Genomic DNA, 24954 nt, shown 5'->3' with positions numbered 1-24954 from the left:
AATTTCAACCTGGATGAATTGATGGACCTGGCAGAGGCATATGTAGGACCGATGGTAGATGCGATCTATCGTCGGCTGATCGAACGAGACTTCGCTCTGGAGGACCCAGAGGTGGTCATGTTGCTGACCGCCCTGATTAACATCTTGGGGCACGACAACCGTGAGGACCGCCCCACGGAAGTCCTGTTGATGGCAGCATATGGAGAAAGAGGAGTACTAGACCGCCCGAACATGAGAGTGATGAGGTGGAGAAACGGGGCTCTCTCAGGGAGTGACTTGGCGAATGAGCCTGGGTTGGGAAGTTCTAGGACTTACCAACCAGGTGAGATGCCAATGCCCTCCAAGCCCAAACCTGGGCTGACGAGAATGCATCGGGAGATGAACAGCGAGGCGACCTCGTCTGGTTCACCACTGAGAGCAGCTGTGCCACCAAAAGGGGCGAAAGTAACACAGAAGGTTCAGACGAACCAAACCATACAAGATCTGGACGAGATGAACGATCAGTTGAGAAGTACGAAGAAGGAGTTAAACGATATGACGAAGACCATGCTGGCGATGGAGGAAGACCGGGACATGTGGAGAAAGTTGTTTGAAGACTGCAACAAAAAGCAGGGTCAAGAGATCGAACGCTTAAGGCAGGAATACAAAGAGCGATCGGAGCAGGTGGCGTTGACGACGTCCATTGAGAAAGTGATACCTGCAAGGGATATTCCTCGTGGGCAGTCCCCGATGGAGCTCTTGACACCTCGAGAAATGAGTCAAACAACGGAGACACGGCTTCCAGCAGAGACGAACCGAGTAACAATCCCGGATCCTAGTGACACCTTGGGTGATCCTGTCGTAGAACAGACAGTGAGAAAACTGATAGAGACCGCTGGACGATTGGTCGCTAACAAGAATGCACCAGGTTCCGGGGTGACTGCACCCTATGGAACGATTGACGATACGGGCAGAGTACAACTCTCCCAGACAATAATCAGACAAGGGATAAGTGACGTGACGCCACTCAGGGGGAGTTCGAAGATCACAGAGAGAAAAGTAAGGAAGATGCCAGCGAAGAAAGTGTCTCGTGTAATGGACGTGCAGAAGAATAATCAATTAAAGTATAATTTCACAGGAGTTCCGGAGACAGATCCGAGAGCCTGCTTCAAAGCTACCTGGAGCCCGGCTGTGAACCTGCAGCAACCACCACTCGGGACATCTCACCTGATATTGGGAGACAGCTTAGTCCGAGTGCTAACGAATTTGAGGACCTCATGGGTCACCACGGTGATGGCCTTTGGAGGCGCGACAATTGCCCAATTATACCGGATGGTGGAGCTGATGAATCCCGGGAGGATACCCAGTGTGATGATATTAGTTGGGACGAATGATATCTCCAGAGGATCAGACGAGCAGGAAGCACAGTGGGAATCAATGATGGTGTGTTTGTTCACCACTCTCTGGCAGAAGTTCAGTTGCGCGGTACTGACCGTTTGCACGGTGCCAATGAACGCAAGAAACCTGACAGCATCAGGAAGAAGGCACAACGAGGGAGTCATGAGATGGAACAACATCATAAGAAACCTAGCAAATCGAAATGCCGGAAGAATGATCCTTATGGACATTGAACGCGAACGAAAGCCATGTTCTTACTAGCAATGCTGGATATACAGCAAAGTAAACCGATGAGGGTGAACATGAAAGAACCTGAAGAATTGGAACCCATGAAAAAGATAGACGAGATCAGGAGATTCTCAAACAAGGAGTTGAGGCTCACTAAAGAGTCTATGGGAGCATTGCCAAAATCCAGTGAATACTGTGGACCGATCAAGAAAAAGTCATATAGCTATGTGTCCGGGATTATAGGGATAGCATACAATCCTTTCCTGAGTGAAGACATACGTGATTGCTTCTTTGATTATGAGCAGGCGGTGTTACTAAGATTCTGGACGTCCAGAATTGTGACGACTAAGAGCGTTAACAATCCACAGGCCAAATTGGGATTGGTCTTGGAAGAAGAGGTGACTGCACCTTCAGTACCAAAATCCGACAAGAGAGTGGAATTTGGGTTGGGATTCTCAGATGAATTACTGAGAACGAGCTTGATGGCAGTGTGGGAATTGATGAAGCCATCGTGGTGTCCTAGTCCCAACGCTGACTCAATATTACGGGCGACACAGGACATACAGAGGGAACTGAATGTGGACTGTAACCTGCGTGACCTCAACATCATATATAATGTGATGATAACAGCCTCTAAGAGCAACGGAGAAGATAAAGTGGAGTTGCCTGGCTGGGGACCAGAAGACTGGGTCAAACCTGGTAGCTGTCTGGCGGAAGTCTGTGGACTAGAGGGTCACGTTTGTGGAAGTCTAGACTGTGTGAAAACCCTGGAGAAACAACACAAGCAGTTGACGGTATTGTTTGGAAATGTAGTGATGAAAGCAAGAACGGAAACGGAACTGATAGCAGATTGCCATGGAGGAACCGATGTGAATCTGGTGACAGCACTAGGATTCTACAGCATGTTTGGTTCTTTAGAGTCACTATTGAATCTAGAACAGAAACATGAGATGGTCACAGCCATCAGCGTAGAAGTATTCCCAGGGGTTCTGCAGACTGAGCAGAAGTATATAGGAAAATGGAGGGAAGCAATCGAAACGGAGATGAACATCAGACACAGCGAAACTTATTGTAGACCATCAGGAGCACGATATTTGGTGGGTTCAACGTTGGCTCCAATGTGCAAGAGCAGATACCCTGTACATTTCGTGGCTGTGGACGTGAAGAGCACAAGAACGATCGTGGATCAAGCTTTCTCAGTGCCAAAGTGCGTGAGATTGGCGAGAATGTCTGAAAAGTCTTACGAGTTACTATGTAAGATGTTCTCAGCAGTCCCAGAAAGAACCAAAGAGGAGTTGGAGTCAATACTAGGAAAGAAGTTCATGGGATATGTGAGCGGGAACTTCAGTGACTTCGAAAAACAGAAACAGAGAGGATCAACTGTCTCAGATTACAATGCAGTAGATGAGAATGATGAAATCCACCGAGTGATGATGGAAGTGGAACCACTGCTGGAAGCTTCGGGAAAACGTAATTGGAGGAGCATCATGTTGACACATGACGAGTTTCCTTGCCACTGCTTGCTGCAGACCTGGTGGTATCCCAAGCGTAGTAATCTGGTGTTGATCTGGGACTCTGGAAAGCTGCTCTCCATGGGTTTACCAGATTCATCACAGCCCATAGCAATAGTGATAGTGGGAGTTATGATGGCGATACGATGGCTGGAAGCTCATGTGAGAGAAAATAATAGACAGGAGGCACCGACGAGAGAACAATTGCAGAAATTAGATTGTCTAAAAGATTTAGATCTTTTTGAGACAATGTGCAAAGTTCTAAACATTCCGATGGAAGTGAAGAAGATATGGGCAAGAAAACGATTGATGCCATGGTTCAGAGCTAACATGACTGCATGGTTGTACGAGTATGCGAAAAAGCATATGTCGAAACATGGCAGAGTGTACAGTGAATATCAGCTGGACATTGGGGCAGGAGCTTTCAAGCGAGCTTTCGTGACCCATCGGAATGCAGTGACCACCGCTGTGAAAAGAATTTCCAGGACGAGCGAGCGTAGTGGAAATGAGAAGGCAGAGATGCTGAAAGAAGACTTGGAGAGAAACGTGACGTTGTGTCTCCACAACAGCTTCTGTAGAAACAGAGAATCAAACGTGGATCCCCTACCTTGCTGTAAACAGAGGGTGGAAGAGCAGAAGTGTTGGAGGACGGCTTCCAACAGCGTCAGGATAGTCAATGACGTGCTACAAGACACGGAGACCGAGAGTGCAGAGTCAGCGTCACAGGAGGAGGAAATGGAGCATTGATGAATGGTCGAGAAAACAAGAGGCAACAAGAAAGAAAATTAGAAGAATTTAGAAGTTTTAGAACTTCTAAACGACGAAAAAAGAAGAGAACAAAGGGATGATGAAGAAAAGTTAAAACTCAAAATTGTTTTATGTGTGTGAAAAACTCAAATGAGAAACCAAGCAACCAAGTTGTAATTGAAAACTGAAACATTTAAGTTGAGTTTGGAAATTGTTGCATATATAAATTTGCATTTTGGTTTTAGTTGAAGTGGCTTTAGAGACACTCACTTATTATTTATTTAGAAAGGCTTGAGGGAAGAGTATATTTAAATATTCCAGCCTGCATGATTGTTTTTAATCACTTAGGAAGACTGATAACTTTGTGGTGACATGAAAAACTTGAGTAACTTCTTGAGGAGGGAGGTTGTTGCATTGTTCTTTCTAACCACAAAGTTTCTTAGTTTTAATATTCAGGACAATAAACAAGCAAGATTTCCGAAGGGAAGGAGCATAGTAGGATAATTTTAGCTTGTTGGTTGGCAGGACTGTCCTGCAAGCCAACACCTTTTAAATCTAGGAGAAAAAGTTTCAATCGGGATATTGACACTGGAAGTCAGAAAATATGTTTTATCTTAAGTCATATCCTCAATGTGCAGATTAATGAAAGAATTTGAAGGCTATAGTGATGTAGTATGATGCCATTTATATTCTGCAGTGAGTCGATGTGACGTAGGTAAAAGTAATTTCGTGCATTTTGTAAATTCTGTTCGATGACACTGTAACCATTTAGAACATTGCGCGATTCAATGAGGACATTGACCGGACTGTCCGGGGAGTATGTGACATTCGACCAGAATGGCCAAAATGCAGTCTCTGCAGAATTCGGTATTTTAGCAGCAAGCCTTCCGAATTGGCGATTTAGAACGGATAAGGACGTTATTTGAACGATTAGCCAAACGGTGAAGGCTAGAAGATTCTGGAATTCTAATTTTTAAAAAATTCGATTTATGACGTCATATTTCTGAGAAACGTCAGAGACGGCCATTTTAGCTAAAATAGCAGAAAGGAACAGAACAACTTTTATCTGCGATTACGAACAGTACGAAATCGAGACTAAAAAACTACAACGAACTACCGAACAGCAGAGGACGTTCCGAGTTGCAACTATTGTGCTGTTACAATAGTTGCAAGGCCGTTGCGAGCAACGGTGAAGGGTAAAACCCAGCCTTCCGAGTTATTGTGAACTGGATATTAAGAAGCTTGATTCACCGGATTCAAGAATCCGGAAGGGTCTCGGGACGTGGACTTTTATGAACTTATATTGAATTTTAGCATCCGTCATGTCCTGACTTGAATTTAATTAAGATCTTAATTCGTTTTGACAAGAATGAGGAGCTAGAAGTAGGGGGGAAAGGGTTGATCCATCTTCGATGGAGATGATGATTTTTATCTACTGAACAAAAACAATAGTAATATAATAAGTAGTAGCCCTGTTTTTAGGAGTGACCTCGTGGTCTGGGGATACTGAGACCCAGCCATGAGCTCACTATTTTTGCATGTAATCTAGTTAATTTGAGCGTTCTGGTCGAAGCCGGAGAACAGTAACGTTTTTGTCAGCCTGATGTAAGAAAGACCACCGAAAAGTACTGACTTGGTAGAGACGGTGAAAAACATGCAAAGCTCTGTTTAGACGCTAGCCAGTCGTCTTAAGACTTAGTTTTGTTATCCGTCGATATGTATCTTCCGGGCGAATGTTACATTGCCTAAGTTTGAAAAAAATATAATTTAAATGATTGGCAATTTTTTTGTCTTGGGTTATCATTTCACTGAAGGAATTTCGTAGAACTGTAATTCGATTGTTGCCAGAACATGTAACTCTAACTTGGTTAATATATTTCCATTTTTGCTGGATAGTGCTGAGAAGTGAAAAACAATTTTTTGAATGATCGAGTTGTTTACTTTTAATCAATTGGCTCATTTGATTACGTAAAAACTGGTACTTTGAACAATTATCGCTTGTGCTTTGAGTGCGATATGATCTGAGTGAATTCTGTTTCTGAATCAACAATTGCTGACATTCTGAATCGAAACATTCTGAATCGAAACATTCGAGAACATGTTTTGTGCGTCTGTACATTGATATAAGAGATACCAAGGAAGAGCTGAGAGTGTATTGCAAAATTCATTTTTCTGATAATTTTTCTTATTGAAAGTCGAAATTATCCTCGGTAAACTTTTGCCGCATTTTATATCCGTCAAAATAAATGAAGCAAAATGGTCGGTTTTATATGGTGTATCCAAACAAAATTCAATGCCGTTTGTTTCATAGTCACTGATAATGTAGTCGATTTGAGTTTTAGTTGAACTAATTCTGGTCTCATCGCTTGGACAAAAAACCTTCAATCCAATTTGTGGTCTCATTTCTTCAATTTTTCAATCCAAATTCTTCAATTCAAATTTTGGTCTCACTAGTTTCTGTGAAAACTCAGGAACATGTAACACAACAAAATGAAACTAAAAGTCACGGAGAACCCTTAACAAGAACGAGCTCGCCGAGGCGGAAATCAAGCTAACATACTACTCAATTGCACCACCACGGCTGTAATAATTGGAGAAAAAATAATCCGAGGCAGAAAAAGTGGTTCATATGTAAAATGGGGGCAATCGACGCTAAAGATCCTTGAAGCTACTATAAGTTAAACACATCTGGTGAAAAAATAACCCGTGATAGTGTCCAAATGAAACAAGGGTATGTGTTAAGCCGGAGCGGTTATGCATTTAGATCCAAAAAAGACAACTGAAAAAGCGACATGCCTAGTAACCCCGAGCCTAAAGAAACGAGCACCCCAGGCTTCAGCTACCAAAACGCGACAACGGCAGGACGGACTGAAGAGTCTCGGGGCGATGAGAAAAGCGATTACGAAAACAACAGAAAACCGGAAAAAACGAGCACTTAATCGAAAGCGACTGAGAACAACTGACCTCTGAATCAGCGCTAATTTTTGGTTAGCTATTTTGACAGTTGGTAGGCAATTTTTAAAATTCGGGTGGTACATTAACTCTATTTAACTGTCGCAAGGTCAGAAGTTTTTAACGTTTCCGATAAGTTTGTTAAAAGCTATACATTCAGTTTGAAGTAAATTGTTCATTCAATGTAAGTTTTGGGTCAGCATCATTCTTTGTTTTTTTTTTCCGCAAAGGTCTTCAGACGCTGGCAGCTGGTCACAAGACAAATAAATTTGGTCGCGACATGGTTGTATTGATAGTCAAATCCGTTTGCATGAGCTAGTTGCAGCTGTTACCTCTCATCCAGTTGATTGTTTTCTGTAGTTATCGCGCAATCAGGTTCAGCAACCTGTTACAGCAGGTATCATGAAAGCTGCCAAGAACAATTTTACTTGTCTCCGATGAACTCAGCGAAGCCTCTATCAACAATTTGCTGGCATCCATTATTTTGAGGCTCGGGAATGGCTCGAAACAAAGATTTTTTTGTCATTCAATGAACGACTGCAAACTTCAGAGCTGTTTGATCAATAACTGGTTATTTTTACTGTTTCTAAAATTTATGTTGATTTTTCTTACTGTATGATATAAATTAGACAATTGTGGTGGGTAATGTTGTTGTCTTGATAATTTTAAACTATCGTTTTGCAGAGGAAGATGACAGGTGAAAATGAGGAAACGGTGTTTTCATGTGTGAAGTGTGAACATGATCTAAATGGTCATCGATATGTCCGAAGAGACGAAGGTTGCTATTGTGTTAACTGCTATAACGAGTTCTTAGCAAATAGCTGCTTTGGTTGCGAACAGAAAATACACCCTAAATACAAGAGCTACTGCAACGAAGATCGATATTGGCATGAGTCCTGCTTTGTATGCACTAAATGCGATACTGCTTTGTCCGCAGATAGATTTGCTCTCAAGGAAAAAGCAATTTACTGCACGATGTGTTTCGATGATAACTTTTCACCGTCATGCAATAAGTGCAATGAAGTGATTCGAATTGGATCGAAGAAACTATCGTGGAGAGACAATGTCTATCATTCAGACTGTATGTTCTGCTTTTCGTGCAAGAAAACTTTGTCTTCCGATCCTTTCCATCCAAAGTCTGATGGTAACAACTACTGTTTGGATTGCTTTAAGGAGCAGTTTGCGTATAAATGCACCAAATGTCACGACGCAATTATTGATGACGGGGTGCTTCACGAGGATCAGCCTTTCCACGCCAACTGTTTCAAGTGCGCTGATTGCCAAGCTTCTCTCAGGGATAAACAGTTCGCCCTTATTGATTCCAAAGAAGTTTGCACTGACTGTTATGCTACTTATTACGCGGAAAAATGTGCTTCATGCAATCGAGCAATCACTAGTCTGGATGGCGACAAGCACATGGAGTTTGAAGGGAGAAAATGGCATGAGGTATGCATGGCTTGCAAGTTTTGCCAGCTGTCGTTGGTGGAGAAGTACTTTCTAGCTGAAGGAAAAGAGAGCCAGAGTATCGACATAATGTGTCTCGACTGCGGACTGAAACAGAAAGGCCTTGATCCAGAGAAGTACCGGCAAGGATTTTACGACGACGCGGAAAATTCAGACGAAGAAGAAGAAGGAGCAAAACCGGATCCGAAGCTTGCCGATCCTTTCAAGCTCGATCTCTTGGAAGTACACAATAACTATCGCGCCAAGCATGGAGTTCCAGATCTAAAATGGTCAAATTCATGCGCTGTGCATGCCCAGGAATGGGCCGAAAAATTAATCAGGGATAATGAATTCAAACACAGCGATAACCCACGGTACGGAGAGAATGTAGCCAAGGCCTTGAAACTGAATCCGACTGCCGATGAAGTTGTCTACCACTGGTACAAAGAAGTGAAAGATTATGACTTTTCGAAGCTCGAGTTCCAACCCGGAACTGGACATTTTGCACAAGTAATCTGGAAAAGCACCAAGTATGCGGGCTTTGGGTATGCGAAGAACGGAGAAATAACTATTATTGTAGCCAACTATAAGTGCCCAGGCAACATGATGGGACAGTTTGAGAACAATATCTCACAGCCTCATTCGGACAAAGAAAACTAGCAGCGAACTGACTGCCCTGTGTTCTGCTAAATTGTACATTTTAAGCTTCTGTCGCTCGCTGAACTTGTAATATACCGTGAAGAATAATTTAATTTTAGTGATTTTAATGGCGTTTTTGCCAGTTGTAAAAATCCAATCTCTATACGCAGTGAACATGTCTTTTCTCACAACTTAATCATTTGTGCTTATTGCCAAGAATTTAGTTTGAAGGAGACGCTCGAATAGTGTTCGTTTATCGCATATGTAGCCAGGCTTGACATTTAAGCTGCCCGCAATTTATTTTTTTTCTTAACACGGTAGTTTTATTTCAGATCAGCATTGTACTGTGCATGCGTCGGGAATCACTAGTTGATGTGAAATTATAAGCTGTCAATTACTTTAAAAAAACCATCGCTTGTAGAAGAATACATTAGTTCCAATTGTGCTATAAAATGTCTGCTTCGTACGACAGAGCAATCACAGTCTTTTCCCCAGACGGACATCTGTTCCAAGTGGAATATGCGCAAGAGGCAGTCGAGAAAGGGTCAACTGCTGTAAGTGAAATGCTCCCAAGAATCTGTTGTGTTCAGAAGGAAGTTTACCTGTACTTAAAAAAAAACTTCATCCTTTATTATCGTCATAAAAACCGTGATATGAGATAAGCCATGATTTTGCAACGGAAAATTATTTTACGATTTTTGTTCCGCTTAGGAGAAGCGAATATTAGTGCCTGCAGATGTGGTCTATTTATTTCGAATAGAAGATATCGATAGCTTGAGTGATCATTTTCGGGTTTGAGCTATCTAATTTGCGCTGTTCTCATTTTTCGGTTGAGAAACAATGCGTTCAAAGCGGCAACTAGATTTATACATAGCTGCGCAATTCAGCAAAGTGTTTTTCTTGATAATTTGCAGAAATGTTTTATTTGATCCACTGTCGCCTTTTTCTTACCAGTCAAAAGAACTTTTACCTAGGAATCGAAGTTTTTTTTTACTTCTTAGGTTATATAAAAATATTCAAAAGTGAGAAGTAGAAGAGTCAAAACTGACGAAGAAAAAACGCACCGAACATAAATATTCCTTCCTAAATTCGTTACGAGATAGTTTACTAATGCAGCTTGTGTTCTCATTCGATGTTTCAATCATGTCTTTGTACATTTGTTCGTCATAAGCAAAACAATGTACTAACATAGCCCGAAAATATTTTGTGTTGTATTATAAACTATTGTCAAAGAACAGACATACCGAATTGTTATTTTTCTTATTCAAAAAAGTTCTGTGTCAAATGTTGAAGAATTTCAGTATCAACGGTTTTTATTACCCTTGTGATCATTATGACAATATAATATAAACTGTTAAGAATTTAATAGCATGATTAGTGTATTGATTGCATATATTTCGAATTCATGTAAATTTTGATTGCGATCAAGTTTTTTTGCGGTTTGATTGCTGATTTCTGATGAAGTTCATTCCAAGTTCGTTTGCTATCGAATATCAGTGATATTGCAATCGAGTTGATTGCATTATTAATATTTCGGATGCGTTTTGATAATTTATCCGACGTCCCATTGATGCTATTTAAAACGAGGATTTCGTTCATTTATTTCACCTGAAATCGATGTAGGAGTGAAGTGAACAACAGCATGCAACATAATTGCACTTGTGAGAGCAAGTGACTTGTTATCGGTTACTAGACTTTTTTTTACTATAAACAAAGTACAATATGGCATGCTCAATTTCTTTAAAGTTCAAATGTAATTACCTCTCAGATCATTTTAGATAGTAACAACTGCAATTTATATCATCTGCTACGGTTTTCAAGCAAGTTTTTTCCAAAGCCTGGGATTTTTTTTTATTCAAACTGTTTTTTACTATAATTGAAGTTGTTATGTAGTTTGTTATTTCACCAGCTCTGTTTTTTAAATATTTTTTGATTTTTTTGGTTAAACGGGTTTGGGTTATATTATATTAGCATTGGGGCAAAGGCTCAGTTATTGCGACAGCCCCCTGAGTTCTTCGGAATAATTTTGGGTATAGTCTATTTCAAAATAGTTATAATTCTAATTAAATTAAGTTTTCCTTTTTCTAATATTTTGAAAGGAGGTAGTCAGTGTTTAGCAACCTGGTAACAAGTCCAGATATCTTGTCCCTAGTCAATTTATATTGGGTTTTGAGCCAGATCAAATTGCCGCAATTTTCAACACTCATAGCCTTTCAAATGTTCACTGATGGAATAGATCTTTAAAAACCGAGCTCAGAACAATTTTTAAAATTATCTGAACATGTAATCTAAAATTTTGTTCAACAATAAAAATTTGTCTAAAAACCACGCCGAGCGCAATTATTCCATCTCAAAATTTGGAACTACGAGTTCGAAATTTAGAAAAACGAGATTTTCTAACGCAGCTTGTGTTATTTTTCGAGGTTTCACTGTCGTTGTACCCTTGTTCGTCTTAAAAAGCAAAACAACGTATTGATGTAGGCAAGCCCAAATACAGTTTGTGTTGTATTGTTTTCTTTTGTCAAATAACAGGCAATTTTAAGGTGTTTTCCTAATTCAGACAAGTTCTGTGTCAGTGCTATTGTCAACGTACACAATTTTTATACCCTTGAAATAAGCCAGGGTTTTGCGATTGGGTACCAGACTTCCTTTCCGTAAATAGTTTCGTTCACAGAATGGTAATCGATTGAACGAAATGATATTCAGCTTGACGACAATCAAAAGCAAAATTAGCGTATTGATTGCATATGTGGCTTGTGTGCACTCTATGACTCCTTGTTACTGCGAGAGGAAATGTCTTGTAATCGGAAACTAGACTTTTAACCGTAAACAATTTTTCTTACAAATATGAAGTTGAAGTTGCTTTATTTGTGAACTTTATCAACTTCGAGACTCCTTCCCATCTGCCCTAGAGGTAACGCGGTTGTCTCTACACCCTAAGCTCTGGGAATTTTTCTGTGTGTGTGGGTGTGTATCCGGGAAAAGTTGTTGTTGGAGTTTCGTTTTTCTGCTTACGTTTTGTCGGTTAGATGTCACATAGTGGTAGTAATATATTTTGCGGTCAGTAATTCTCATCGTAGATGCAAGTGTTTTTGAACTGTTTCTGTAATTTTAGAGCCTTGACTTTGTATATTTTCAGTTTTTGTTTTTTTTTTTGCTTAAAAGCTTAATTCGTCTAAATGTCTTCGGTTCATCTTTTATTGGCTTAGTTACCTTGGTTTGTGATTCATGTCGCTTCAAGGGTAAATAATGATTGTATTTTTTCTAAAAAAAAATATCAGGTAGTTTGTTTTCAAAAATTTTAGTTTTCTGCTCAGTGGGCATCTACCCAGGCATTGGCGACATTGTGGCCGCTCAGTGAAAACTAAAATTTTTAAACGCTGTTTGTGTCTTTTTACTGTTTTTCTGAATTTATTCTTATTTTCGATTTTTTTTATTTCGCTCTAAGTTTCTATTCGCTAGCTTTCAGTGCTGTACTTATGTTGTATTGCAAGTGAGACGAAGCTCCGCTGCGCCTCTTTGTTAAATAGGTTTTTCGGTACCGAGGATTTTTCGGAGCTAAAGGTCGATCGGCTGTAATTCTGTTGGCTTATTTTATCAATGTATTTTTTAAACGTTTGTAGTTTTGTGTGAAAATTTTGTTGTGAAAATTTAGTTTTTTAAACGTTTTTTTTTGTGTGAAAATTATTTACTATTTACCAGGAATTTTCAAAAAAACTAAATTAACGTTACAAAAATAGAACAATACCATTAAAATTTTCTGAAATTTTTTCGGTTTCATCGTTCATGCAACAACTTTGGTCGAAACTTATGTTAATTTTGATTGAGCAAACCTCTGTATTTATCAAAATCTTAATTGTGCATGTCATCGAGTATATGAATTTTTCCTGTTTTTTTTAACGAAAGTGTAAGTTTTTTGTTAACAATTGAATTTTGTTAGATTTATTTTCCTTGCTTTCTGCTGTATTGTTGTGGAAAGTAGCCGCTTTATGTGAAGTACTAAAATTATATTTTTGGATTTCTTGATAATTTTTTCAAAATGTTTAGATTTCATCATTTTGAAATGTCAAAATGATGTCCGCTTTTTTGAAATGGATTTGTTATGTTTATCTTTTTCTCGGTACTCAGAGTTTTTAAAGCAAAATATCAGTTTCTGTATTTAGCTTTCATTTTATTTTGGTTTCAAATAGTTAGTTTCTAGATTTTAAATTTTATCATTTGAAGTTATCATTTTTACTTTGATAGTTGGTTTTCGTTTTGTATTCAGTTGAAGTTTGTTCCTCTGAGCTACTTCGTCTTAGCTTGTGTAAACCGAACGAAAGTTTCTCAACAGTTCAATGTAGTGCAGCCCACTTAAAAACACCTTTTGGTGACGAACGGAAATTCTTGCCTGTAAAATTAAACAAAATGCTTTTGACTGCTTCTTAAAAAAACTCGCAAAACACCATATTTAATTGTTCGTAGGTTTTCTTGACTTTCATCTTTTGCATAGATCTGTTTTGTCTCTGTTCTTTTTGTTTGAGCGGTTGAAAGGTAAATTTTATCCAAAAAGGTAAATTTTGTTTCTTTGATTTATGATTCCAATAAGTTGTGTTTCAAGTTTTTTATATGCTTTTTTTTCGAGACTTGCCAGATGTAAGAAAAAATCATGGACTAAGCTAATATTATTTCCTTCTAGAGCGTAATTCTAGCAGTTGAACTTCCTCCCCTTAAGTTTATTACCCTTGCGATCAGCTTGGTGTATTATTACGAACCATCTTTTTTTTCTAACCTAACTCGCAAATAAAAAAGTTCATCAGAAGTGTTCTCTTATTAGGAAATCTCGCTGTAGCATTGGAAATTGCATAGCATCTGTTCTCTGCTTTATTTGTGGCTAGTTTTTGATTCCTATTAAGCGCCCGTGTTTGAGTGGTTAGTATGACAGACTCCCAATCTCTAGGTCACACGTTTGACTCTCAGACGTAGATGCGTTTTTGCTAATTCGAGGCTTATTTCAACTTTTTTTATTGCACTTTAGAGCTGCTTTTTGTCGTATTCTCGCTTGTGTTTGCGAAGTGATGCTTCGCCTGTGTGTAAAAAGTTTGGAAATTGGAACGTTTTAGGTTTCTGTTGTTTCCCATATTTAAGTTACTTTTCATTACTGTGATAGGAAAATTGTGTACTGCTTGCACGAAAACCCGCTACCCTTGTTTAAGAAAAATCATCTGGTCAAAGGCGTTTTTAGCGTTTTTTTGCTGTTTTTAACGAAGTACAAGTTCGCCGGTGATGCTTCTAAGGCTGTACAGATTTATTTGTTTGATCTTGCGATGTCTTTTTTTTCAAGACTCCTTTTGTCTTTTTTCTAGAGAGATACTTTTTGGCAATTTTTGCGAATCATTTCCGACAATGAAATTGTTTCGCAGACTACCCAAATCCAAAAGTAGTGCGAATAATTCATCAACCTAGGGAGTGTTTTTTCACGCAAACTTAGGTACCGCAAAGTAACGTCGAATCTTGTATGTTAAAATGGTTTTTTCCGAAACTGAGTTTGATGCCCCGACCACCCCGGATGCAAAGGAGTGCTAGTAAAGTCTGACATAGCGAGCGTTGTTCTTTTACGCAGGTAACACGAATTGACACAAGGTCCAATGGTGTAAATTGAAAGTTTTTACAAATGTATTAAAAGCGATAAAAGACTTGTTTTTGAACATTTTTCGGAAATTCGCTACTGGTTTTTACTAATTATATTTACATTTGGTTCCTTGTCCAGTTCAAGTGTATGTGAAAGCGTGCGCGTAAATCTCGAATTGCTTTTTTGCAAGGATAACGTTTTGTGCTACTTGTATTTAATTTGCTTTTTTTAAAAAAAATTTGGGGCTTCTGTGACCCTTCACTCTGTTTTTTTCTTTGTTTAGCTGGCGGTGAAGGGCAAGGACGTGATAGTGTTAGCAGTTGAGAAGAAGGCAGTAGCTAAATTGCAGGAGGACAGGACTGTGCGCAAGATATGCAGTCTAGACGACCATATTCTAGTAGCTTTCGCTGGTTAGTTAACTCTGGCTGTAACGGCATGAATCATTATCATGTGTCTTGTTTGTATTTCTACCTCTATTCGGACTCAGGAATAGTCGAGTTCAAGGTTGTCTCTGTTCCTAGGATTGTAAATGATCACAAGTTAACTATTAATGCATTTAGGGAAGTGAGAAGGCGAGCTTTGATAACATGTTTGTTTGTGTGATGGGTGTCATGAACACTTGGTTAAGAGAATGCAACTGGCATCAACCGCACAATCTCCCCCCCCCCCTAAGTGACTTAATGTAGAATGTCCTTCCCAAGCATGTCTTAAATGTGAAAATTGAGTCTGTATAAAATATGCATTCGATGAATCGCGCAAATAAGTTTGGTTCTTACATTTTTGTATGTGGGATTGCATTTGTATACTGTTAATTGCTTAGATCAATGTTTTAATCATTTTTTTTCTGTAAAGCGGTTAATTTTGAATAAATCTAGGCTATTCTCAAAGGTAGTTTATTAAAAATCTATATTTTCTCCCCCTAAGGCGGTTTGGGGGGAATTGTACGGTTGATCCTGCAGCTGAAAGATACAGTGCTGATTTATATTATCAAGACAAAATGAAAAAAATTTGAATTTTTAAAAGCGTTTTTCTCATGTTGGGTTGATTTAGATAAAAATGACGAGAACTAAAGTTGCTTAGAATTTTATCAGAATTATTACAGTGCAATAACTTTGCGAATTTCGTGGCCACAATTTTACCTCAAAATGGGTCATTTTGACTTTTTAGTCATTCAAAAATTACGCCAAATCTAAAGAGTTAATTGATAAGCAAGCATCAAAGTCAGCCTCTTATACAACCCAACAAAGTTTAAGAAGGCTATAACCTCCAAAGTTTTGCGGAGGTTTGCAAAAATTTGTTTTCAAGCAAAGAATTGGTATTTTATATAGTAATTTTATATAGTATGGTATTTTGATAGTTTTTTAGCTATCAAACAAAAATATATTCGTTTTTAAAGATTTTGGCAGGTTATACTTGCTAAAAACTTTGTTGGGCTGTATAACAGACTGACTTTGATATAGCTTGCTCATCAAGTGACTTTTTTTCTTGAAATTCAAAGAGCGTTCATTGACTTTCTTTCAAGTGTCTGTTGGCTATATTGTTTTGCAACTAGCTGAAATAGCAAAAATTCTAAGTCCTGGCTATTTGGGTGGCTGAAGCATATTGTCCTATTCTTATTTTTGGGGAATCTAATTTTAGTGGCATATTATTTGACGATTTCTTTTCAGGTCTTACGGCCGATGCGCGTGTTCTGATCAACCGGGCAAGAATAGAGTGTCAAAGCCACAGACTGAGTCTGGAGGACGCAGTCAACGTGCCCTACATCACCAGATACATCGCCAGAATCAAACAGCAGTACACACAGAGCAACGGCAGACGCCCATTCGGCATCTCATGTCTTATTGCCGGTTTCGACCCTGAGAGCGGAGAGCCCAGACTGTTCCAGACAGACCCATCTGGCACTTATTTTGAGTGGAAGGTGCAGAAAAATTAAATGCTTAAAAGCTTGGACCAAATTGATATTTAACACCCCTAACCCCCCCCCCCCCCCCGGAATTGCTTGCGCAGGAACTTGCGTGGGGGTTCCTTGAATTTTTTTGGTTCAGACACTTCAAAGAGAAAGGCACTGGTAATGCTTTAGAACTTTTTTGGGTTTGGTCAGAAATGGAACCCCTTGGAAAAATTTTACAACCAGAGAAGAAGATCCCCTTGACATGCTACTGAGCTTGCTATCAAACTGGGATCTAAAACAGGTGGAAATATGATGGCATAGCAGTATCTATCTTTGTTTACTGTACTGCATGGATTTCAAATAACCGATGATCCATGTTGCAGCTATTCCGGATATTCTGTACGCGGTCTCTTTTTAAACTCAAAAAAACTTAGCGAACCTTAAAATATTCACCTTTGTCTTGTTCCTCTCAAGTAAAATACATATAGATGTCTGGAATTGTTATTTCCGATGTTGATATTTGGTATGGAGTAATAGATTTGGAAAAAAATTTAAGAAGTAGTTAATGACATTCCATTTTTGTCATGATTTAGGCCAATGCGATTGGTAGGAATGGGAAGACAGTGCGTGAGTATTTGGAGAAGAAGTTGGAGGGGGAGCGAGACAAGAAGGACGCGGGGGGTGAGGAGACAAAGGTGCTCAAGCTAGCAGTGGGGGCTCTCATGGAAGTCGTGCAGAGCAGAGAGAACAACATGGAAGTGGCAATATGCAGGAGAGACGCACCTTATCAGGTATTATCAGTTTTTGTTAAAGCAGATTGCTGGATCAAATATCTGTTAGTATGATAGTTGGGTCCCTGAAAACAGCAAGTATAAAAGATGGGTACCGCGATTTGTGAATAAATTTCAAGAAGGACAGCGACCAAATGATCTCCCAGTTTCCAAAGATTTCAAGCTCCAAAAATGTCTTCAGCGACCAATCTTAATTTTAGAACCCAATTATTAAATTTGAATCGTTGTTAAAACCATATTGATTCGGATAGGAACTTAAAAAATCTGGTGAAATTTTTTGAACATTTTGCTAGGTTTGGCCATTGGCAAAATTACGTTGTATAAGCTATTCTCTGGCTTCCATAGGTTATTATATGTATTTCATATATAGTACCACTAACCAGGTCTTCAATTTTTGTTATTAACTCGAAGTGTTTAGCTTATGCCAACAGAAGAGCTTGAAAAACTAGTGAAGGAAATTCAGCAAGAAAAGGAAAAGGAAGCGCAGAGTGACAAAGACAAGTCCAAAAAGACATAAATGCTGCAATCAGGATACAGCCAACCGATATTTAGTAAACTCAAAGGTTCTTTTTGGGTAGCCCTCATCAAATATTGTGCTCATAGTTCATAAAAATATTAAAAGAAGGTATCTTCCAAGGCATTATCTTCTAGCTTCTTATATCGAATATAAGAATAACATCTATTATCTTATAGCTTCGACTATTTTATAAATCTTTTAGCTTATAAGCTAAATGAAAGCCCTGTGGGTTAGACAAAGAATCATTTTTCTGGGTTAGATGTTCTACTTTTTGAGGACTAAGCAAAAAGAGCCGCATGCGACATCGTTGATAAAGTGGTGAATTATTGTTTGATCAATGAATGCATTGTTTGTGATGATACATGTGATATGTGCTGCCGAGAAATGAGCACTGAAGTTGTACGTTGTAGCTATTCATAAAGTTGTAAAGTTGACTTGAATTGATTTTAATTGTCTAAATTCTTATCATCTTTAAGTTTAAGTTTTAGGACTAGGAATGCACATGAAAAAGTAAAAAAGACTTTTTGATTACTTCGTCTTTGAAATACTCTTACTTAAGTGTTTATACACCAGCGAGCGTAGTGTATTACGAAGAATTTTCTAAACTTAGTCGCAAATAAAAATGCTCAGTTGGTGGCACTTTTGGTATATTTCAATTTTACCTTATTTAAGCATAAACATTTTAATGGCATATGTTGCTTTTTTACTAGTGTTAGGTCTTGTTTGAATTTAAAACATGTATCATGAAAAAGTATGGGATTTGTTGTTTTTCGTCTTGTTTCATGACGCTTTGAAAATTTTTTGAAATATCATTTTTTTCATAAACTACTGTACCGATTTTCAAAAAATGGTACGAATGGAAAAACTGGCTGCGCTTCTGTGTGCCTGAATATTTCGCTAGTCTCTTTTCATTTTAGCTCACGTTCTACGGCCTTCGGAAATTTTAGTACGGGTTCTTTCGACCTACTTGTTTTGAATTTTTTCATTTTCTCATATTAAATGCACAAATCTGAGATGAAGCTTTCTATCAAAAGAACAAGTCATGGGATCTCACCATCTGAAGCAGTTAATCCCTAAGTTTGGTAGAAAAAATCCATGGCTCAAACCAGCCCATTTTTTAACATTTTGGTTAATATGCTTTAAAATTTTTTACTTTTCCAAAAACTACCTTGCCAAATCGGAGATTAAGGGTTTCTCTGAAACCTGCGCATGTAGCCATAACCTGCTTTTTAAAAAAAAACATGGACCTAGATGTTCAATTTTTGAAATTTTGCCCGTTTTAGGAAAATTATTTATTTTGTAAAACTAACATGCTGATTCTGAGGTTGAAAGTTCATTAAAACTAACATGGGGCTTAGACTATCCCTGGGTAATCTGTTTTACCTGTTTTTCAGTAGACAGTGACAAATCTGAGACAAGGACTTCAATTGAAAAAAGCGAGAATTAGTTATGCAGTTATTCCAGAGAAGCACTAGGGTTTGGCGTAAATACCAGTTTTCGAAATTTAGAAAATTACGCATTTCCGTATCAGTACAATGTAAGATTAAAAATCTTAGAACATGTAGATCCAGAATTAGCTGCGAGGACGTGAGACTTAATCAAGTTCTGATGTTTAAATCCGGAACATGTAACTAAATTCATTTTTTTGAACGAGTTTTTGCTTCATAACATTGTCAATTTGATAGAAACGGTAGCTACTCTGTTGGTGCCTAGTGTTAGTAAAATTACAAAAGGCCGTTGAGCAGATGTGTGAATATGATACTCTAGTCTCATTAACAATTTTTTCAGTGAATTTTTAATCAATTTTTTATTTCACTTTGTTTTGCTTGCTTAGAGCTCTTTTTTGCATTTTCCTCGCTTGTGTTTGCAATCCTAGCTTTGCCTTTGTGTCGAAGGCTACTAAATCGGGAAAACTTCTGTATGGAAGAAATTGACCTAAAATTTGGGTGCCGGACAACAATCCGAATAATTACACTTGCGAGGTTCTTGTAATCGTGAACTAGATTTTTTTTTACCGTTATCAACTTATATTGAAAGAAACCAAACTTGCTTATTTATTGAACCTTAACAACTTCCTGTTCCTTCCCACTTAGTCTGGATGGAACGTGGTCGCTTTTACAACCTCGGATCTGGAGTTCGAGTCCCGGCAGGATTTTATTGTTTTTAATGAGTTTGTATAAATATTTTTAAGTTTGTACAAATTGCGTTGGCGTGTGTCTGCTCAAGCTTTATTGGCTTAGGTGCGACATCACAGAATTTTGTTTTAAGCAAATATCATTGTATTTGGAAAGGTTGTTCTTTGTAGTTACATACGTAACATTTTTTTTTCTAAACATTTTTTTTTCGGCTGAACTGTTGTCTGCTTAAAGATTGACGGCTTTGCTTCCGTTTTGTTGCTAATTTGTCCTGTTGCCAATCTGAAATTTAATATCTTGCTTGGCATGTTTATTTTTAGTTCCTATTTGAAAAGTTAGGTATTATAAAATGTATGGAATAGGGTTTTTATTTTGTCTTTTTTGAGACACTTTGAAATTTTTCCTTTTTGCAAAATTTTATCTTCTCAATATACTCACGGTTTTCAAAAAAGAGTATCAATAAAACACCGCCTACACATCGGCGTGCTTGCATAGTCTTCAAATTTCATATAGTTTAATTGACTGTCTACAGTCTTTGTAAAATATTTGACCCATATTATTAGATTGTTATTCGTTTTTTCGTTGGCAACTTCGAGACTGTTTCCCTCTTGTTCTAGAGGTAACGCAGTTTGCTCTGCGCTATAAGGTCTGGGGTTCGAGTCCCACTGGAACTTGTTTTTTTAGTAAGGATGAAGTTATATAAAACTATTCGGGAAAAGTTGAATTGTCAGACTTTTGTTTGTCTGCGAAAGTTGTGTCGGCTTTGGACTCATCTCTAGTGGTAATTTCTGACCATTCCTGCTCCACTTCAATTTCTTAGCGTTATCGGCTCACTTAGATTGGAGGCAACAAGTTTGCCTGGTACGGCAAAGGTCCTGGGTTCGTATTTGATCGAGACCAGTTTTTTTTCGAACTGGAAATATTAGGTTTCGGAAAAATGTCGGCCTATTATCTATCTGCATATGTTTTATCGGCCTAGTTGCCACATCGTAGAATTGTGTTTTCTTGCTATACGCAATTTACAATTGTAGTTGATCTTAGTGTTCCGATTTATTGTGCTGTTTGTAATTTCTTGACATGTATATTTTCTTTTTCTTCTTTTTCTGTCCAAATGATTTTGGCTTCTTATTTATCAGCGTATTGGCCTAAGTTTGAGTCGTTTTAAGTGAAACGTAGTTTTATGCTCAGCTCTGAATCGCATATTTTGCTAAAATCTCAGAAGAAATTATAGTTCAAGTTTTTAATGACGACAGTTTTTTAGTCGGCATTTTTTTCCTTTTTTTTGCCTGAATTAAATTCAGCCTATTTTATATCGGTTTAATGGCCTCATATTGCGACAGTCGACCAGCGAAAAAAGACTTGTGTGTGCCTGCATTTTTTGAGTTTGAGAGGGGACTTGATAATTTTTTATTAGTCTGAAAACTTTTGAATTCATTTTCGGCTTTGTTTTATTTTCCTTTTTTCGTCTCAATTGGTTTCGGCCTTTATTATATTGGCTTGGTGGTCTCATGTTGGTTCATTTGACAAGGAGTTGAAATTTTTTGTTTGTTTGTGTTGAGGACGAGGGGGATTTGTTGATGGCGGCTGTATTGCACGTTCCGCGAAGATCAGATTTGCCTCTTTGTACATTTCGCTTTAAGCGTAATTTGTTTTTTTTCAAGCTTATGTTTTATCGGCTGAGTTGTGTCGCTTCAAGGGTTAAAATTGATTGATCAAAAAGTCACGTAATTGGTCTGGTAAAAGTTCGAAGTCAAAAAAACTATTCCTCAAAAAATTTTCATATCAACAATTTTTACGGCAATTTTTTAATTTCAGCTCAATTAGCGGCAGTTCTCGGCTGAATGAATGCCTTGTCGTATTAGTGGCTGCTAGCTGAAAAATTGAAATTTTATGTTGTTGCTGTTTTTTGTGTTTCTTGACTATTTTTTTTTTCGATTTTTTCTTTTCATTTTTTTCCCAAATATATATTTTTTCGATTTTGTTATTCGCGTCTATTTTCTAATTGCTAGATTGCATTGATGTGTTTACCTTGTATCACAATTGATGCCAAGAACCGCTTCACCTTTGGATAAAGTTAGTAACCTCAAGCTGAATTTTTTCCCAAAAAATCTCGGCATTCGATTAAGTTGAAGCCTGTTTAAGAGTCGATGAACGTAGTTCAAACTCTTATATAGGTTGCGATGATTTTTTCCCGTTTTGTTTTCTCAGGAAACGTCTAGAATTTTGTTCAAGCTGAAAAGTTTTTTTGTGGTTTGATTTTTTCCAAATTAAATTCTTTTTTTTAGTTAAAAGGAAGGAAAACTCCACTATCGAACAGTGAAATTGTTAAAGTCACGAAAAACGTGAACGACATCTAATTTCGAAAGTGGAATTTAATTTTTAGATTTACCTGCGAAACAAAAAAAATTAAATCTTGATCCAGTTTTCTCAAATTGGGTTGATTTCATCAAAAAAAAATAGTCATAAATTGTTCTAGAGTTTCGAAGAGCCCTAAGGGTATCTTTTATTAAGTTGAAATGCAAAAGTTGAGAAATTTTCAAAAAGCAATCAAATTTGTCTTCTATTTACTTGCGTTCATTGACTCGTATCCAACTGTCTGTTAGTTATGTTTTAACGATTTCTGCATTTGATGAATAAAAGTACAGAACGTAGTCAAGATTCTAAAAGAGGTCTTGGTGATTTTTTGGTTTTTTTTTCAAGAAAACTCTCAGCTTTGTTCACTCTTAATTCTTACTTGTCGGCTTGTCGCCGATTGAGTTTCGATTTCTTGTTAAACTCAGTTCAATTTCATTGTTAAAAGGAATGCAAACTCGACGATCCAACGGCAAAAGTGTAAAAAATGATCGATTTCTAGTTTCGAAAGTGGTTTTTAATGTTCAGATTTCTCAGTGGAATTAAAGTTTTACCTAACGATCCAGTTTTTGCAAATTGGATTTATTTTAATTAAAGTCATCAATCATAGTTTTTTGTTTATGCTCAAAAAACCTTAGTGGCTTCTCTTCCCTTAAAACTCGAAACTTGTAGTTTTTTCAAATAAACAAGTCATTTTTTTTTCGTTTCCTTGCGTTCATTAGTGGTTTCCATCTGTCAGTTGGCTTTGTTCTTTCTTCTCCATCTATGAAATTTTTTATATATTTTGAGCATTTAGTTGTAGTCTACGCAAGCGGAGCGTAGTGTTATACTACGGCGCAACTTTTTTTCCTTGGCTAGTGTCAGTTTTGTTCAAGTGATTATGGTGCAAATGCGAGGCCTCTAGACTTGTAAGCTACAGGTTGGATGTTCAATTCCTGTAAATTGAAGTAAATTTTTTTAATGCCAATTTTTAGCAAATGTAGCTGCTTTATTGGTAGCTAGTGTTTTTTTACAAATGGAGCGTAGTGTGGTACAACAATGCATTTTTCGATCAAAGACGTGAATTTAGAGCTTCTTTTGGTGTTTTTTTTTCAGCATGAGGCTGAATTGGCTTTCACGTTGTGATTTGACATTTGATTACTAAAACGTGTTTATTCGGTTTTAATTCATCAAATAGACCAAAGAGAGCTGTTTAAAAAAAAACAATTTTTTGGTAAAACTCAAGAACAGAATTTTTGCAGCTCAATAATTTACCCAGTTGGTAAACCCGTTAGAAAAACCAGTTTGAAATATTTGTTTTTAGTCTTATTTCGCGTAAATAAGGCGAGCGAGCAGGCATGCATTCATTGGTTGTTTTCCAACTGTTTGTTGGTTGTCTTTTTAAGAATTTAAAGATTAAGAATAGTGAACGTAGTGAAGATTCTAAATAGTTCTGGTTGATTTTTTTTTAAATCTCGAATTTGTTCCATCTCAATTTTGACTTTTCTCCGTTTGATTTTTGATTTTTTGTTAACTTCAGTTCATTTTTAATGTTAAAAAGAAGACAAACTCTACGATTGAACAGCAAAATTTTAAGGTCACTTAAAACTTCATCGACTTCTAGTTTTAAAAGTGGATTTTAATGGTCAGATTTCTCAGTGGAACTATAAGTTTACCTAATGACCAATATTGCAAATTGGATGTATTTTATCTAAAAGCAGCGATTTTAATTTTTTCCAAAACTTCGAAAAGCCTTAGAGGCATATTTTTTTGTTTAAATTTTGAAATTCGTAGTTTTTTTAAGTAGAAGTAAGTTAGCTTTATTTTTTCGTTTCCTTGCGCCCATTAGTCGTCTCCAACTCTCAGTTGGCTAGGTTTTTTCTTTTCCTTCTATGGGGATTTTCATATAATTTGAGCATTTAGCGAAAGCATAGTGTTATGCTAAAAAGCAACTTTTTGCTGTACCCAAATCGCATAGAAAGGGCAAATTCTATGCGACTTGGGTACAGCAAAAAGTAGCTTTTTAGCATAACACTACGCTTTGCTTGCGTAGACTACAACTAAATGCTCAAATTATATGAAAGTCCCCATAGAAGGAAATGAAAAAAAATAGCCAACTGAGAGTTGGAGACGACTAATGCGCGCAAGGAAACGAAAAAAAAAAACTGACTTACTTTTTTAAAAAAAACTACAAATTTTGAAGTTAAAACAAAATAAATATGCCTCTAAGGCTTTTCGAAATTTTGGAAATTGCCTAAAGCTCTTTTGGTGGCCTTCTTGTTATATTGCCAAGCATTAGCAAATGAATAGATTTTGGAGCTGTTTTATAAAAGGCTAGTGTCATTTTTATTCAAGTAATTGTGGTGGAAATGCGAGACCTTGAGATTCCTAAGCTACAGGTCGGATAAACATTTCCAGCTACTTGAAGTAACTTTTTTTTGTCTATGCAATTTACTAGCAAATGTATCTGCTCTTTTGGTGGCTAGTGTTGTTTTTACAAGTGGAGGGTAGTATGGTGCTACAATTCATATTTCAATCATTTCGCAATTTTAGTGCTTCATTTGGTGCTTTTTTTCAGCCTGAGGCTCAATTGGCTTTGACGTTGTGATTAGACATTTGATTACTAAAAATATTTTCATCAATTTTAATTCATCAATAGGGCCGAAGAGAGCTTATTTCAGACAACAGTACAATGATGATTAAAACTCCGTTCAAAAGTTTTTCAACTCAGTATATTGCGCGAAATTTTTGAAATGCTTGGTTTACACAGTTTGGCTTTTA

At 37.5% G+C, this 24954-nt stretch overlaps 3 protein-coding genes across 4 annotated transcripts in view; 2 read left to right on the top strand and 1 right to left on the bottom strand.

The window, feature by feature from the left end:
• LOC134857288 (glycine receptor subunit alpha-2-like) overlaps positions 1 to 24954 on the bottom strand; it is a gene marked incomplete in the record, with an annotated part of 74301 nt that overhangs the window by 19893 nt on the left and 29454 nt on the right.
• Positions 5979 to 9025, top strand: LOC134857286 (four and a half LIM domains protein 2-like). 2 transcript variants are annotated; one of them, XM_063873671.1, is made up of 3 exons: positions 5979 to 6850; positions 7046 to 7385; positions 7500 to 9025. In XM_063873671.1, exon 3 carries the CDS (start codon positions 7506 to 7508, stop codon positions 8916 to 8918), a length of 1413 nt encoding a protein of 470 aa, XP_063729741.1. In that variant the 5' UTR covers positions 5979 to 6850; positions 7046 to 7385; positions 7500 to 7505; the 3' UTR covers positions 8919 to 9025. The 2 variants fall into 2 exon arrangements, with proteins under 2 accessions (XP_063729741.1, XP_063729742.1); XM_063873672.1 differs by lacking the exon at positions 5979 to 6850 and having other exon boundaries at positions 6883 to 7385.
• Positions 9234 to 18166, top strand: LOC134857289 (proteasome subunit alpha type-7-like). The gene is made up of 5 exons (XM_063873674.1): positions 9234 to 9451; positions 14792 to 14918; positions 16176 to 16426; positions 16993 to 17190; positions 17609 to 18166. Exons 1-5 carry the CDS (start codon positions 9350 to 9352, stop codon positions 17705 to 17707), a joined length of 777 nt encoding a protein of 258 aa, XP_063729744.1. The 5' UTR covers positions 9234 to 9349; the 3' UTR covers positions 17708 to 18166.

The sequence above is a fragment of the Symsagittifera roscoffensis genome, chromosome 1 (genome assembly GCF_963678635.1).
Source record: "Symsagittifera roscoffensis chromosome 1, txSymRosc1.1, whole genome shotgun sequence".
NCBI classification, from domain to species: Eukaryota; Metazoa; Xenacoelomorpha; order Acoela; family Convolutidae; genus Symsagittifera; species Symsagittifera roscoffensis.
This window is presented reverse-complemented; position numbering and strand designations above follow the sequence as displayed.

Coding starts and splice junctions, on each gene's coding strand:
- LOC134857286 (XM_063873671.1), top strand. CDS start 7,506: ATGACAGGTGAAAATGAGGAAACGGTGTTTTCATGTGTGAAGTGTGAA.
- LOC134857289 (XM_063873674.1), top strand. CDS start 9,350: ATGTCTGCTTCGTACGACAGAGCAATCACAGTCTTTTCCCCAGACGGA. Junction 16,427..16,992: donor GCACTTATTTTGAGTGGAAG/GTGCAGAAAAAT, acceptor GTCATGATTTAG/GCCAATGCGATTGGTAGGAA. Junction 17,191..17,608: donor GGAGAGACGCACCTTATCAG/GTATTATCAGTT, acceptor CGAAGTGTTTAG/CTTATGCCAACAGAAGAGCT.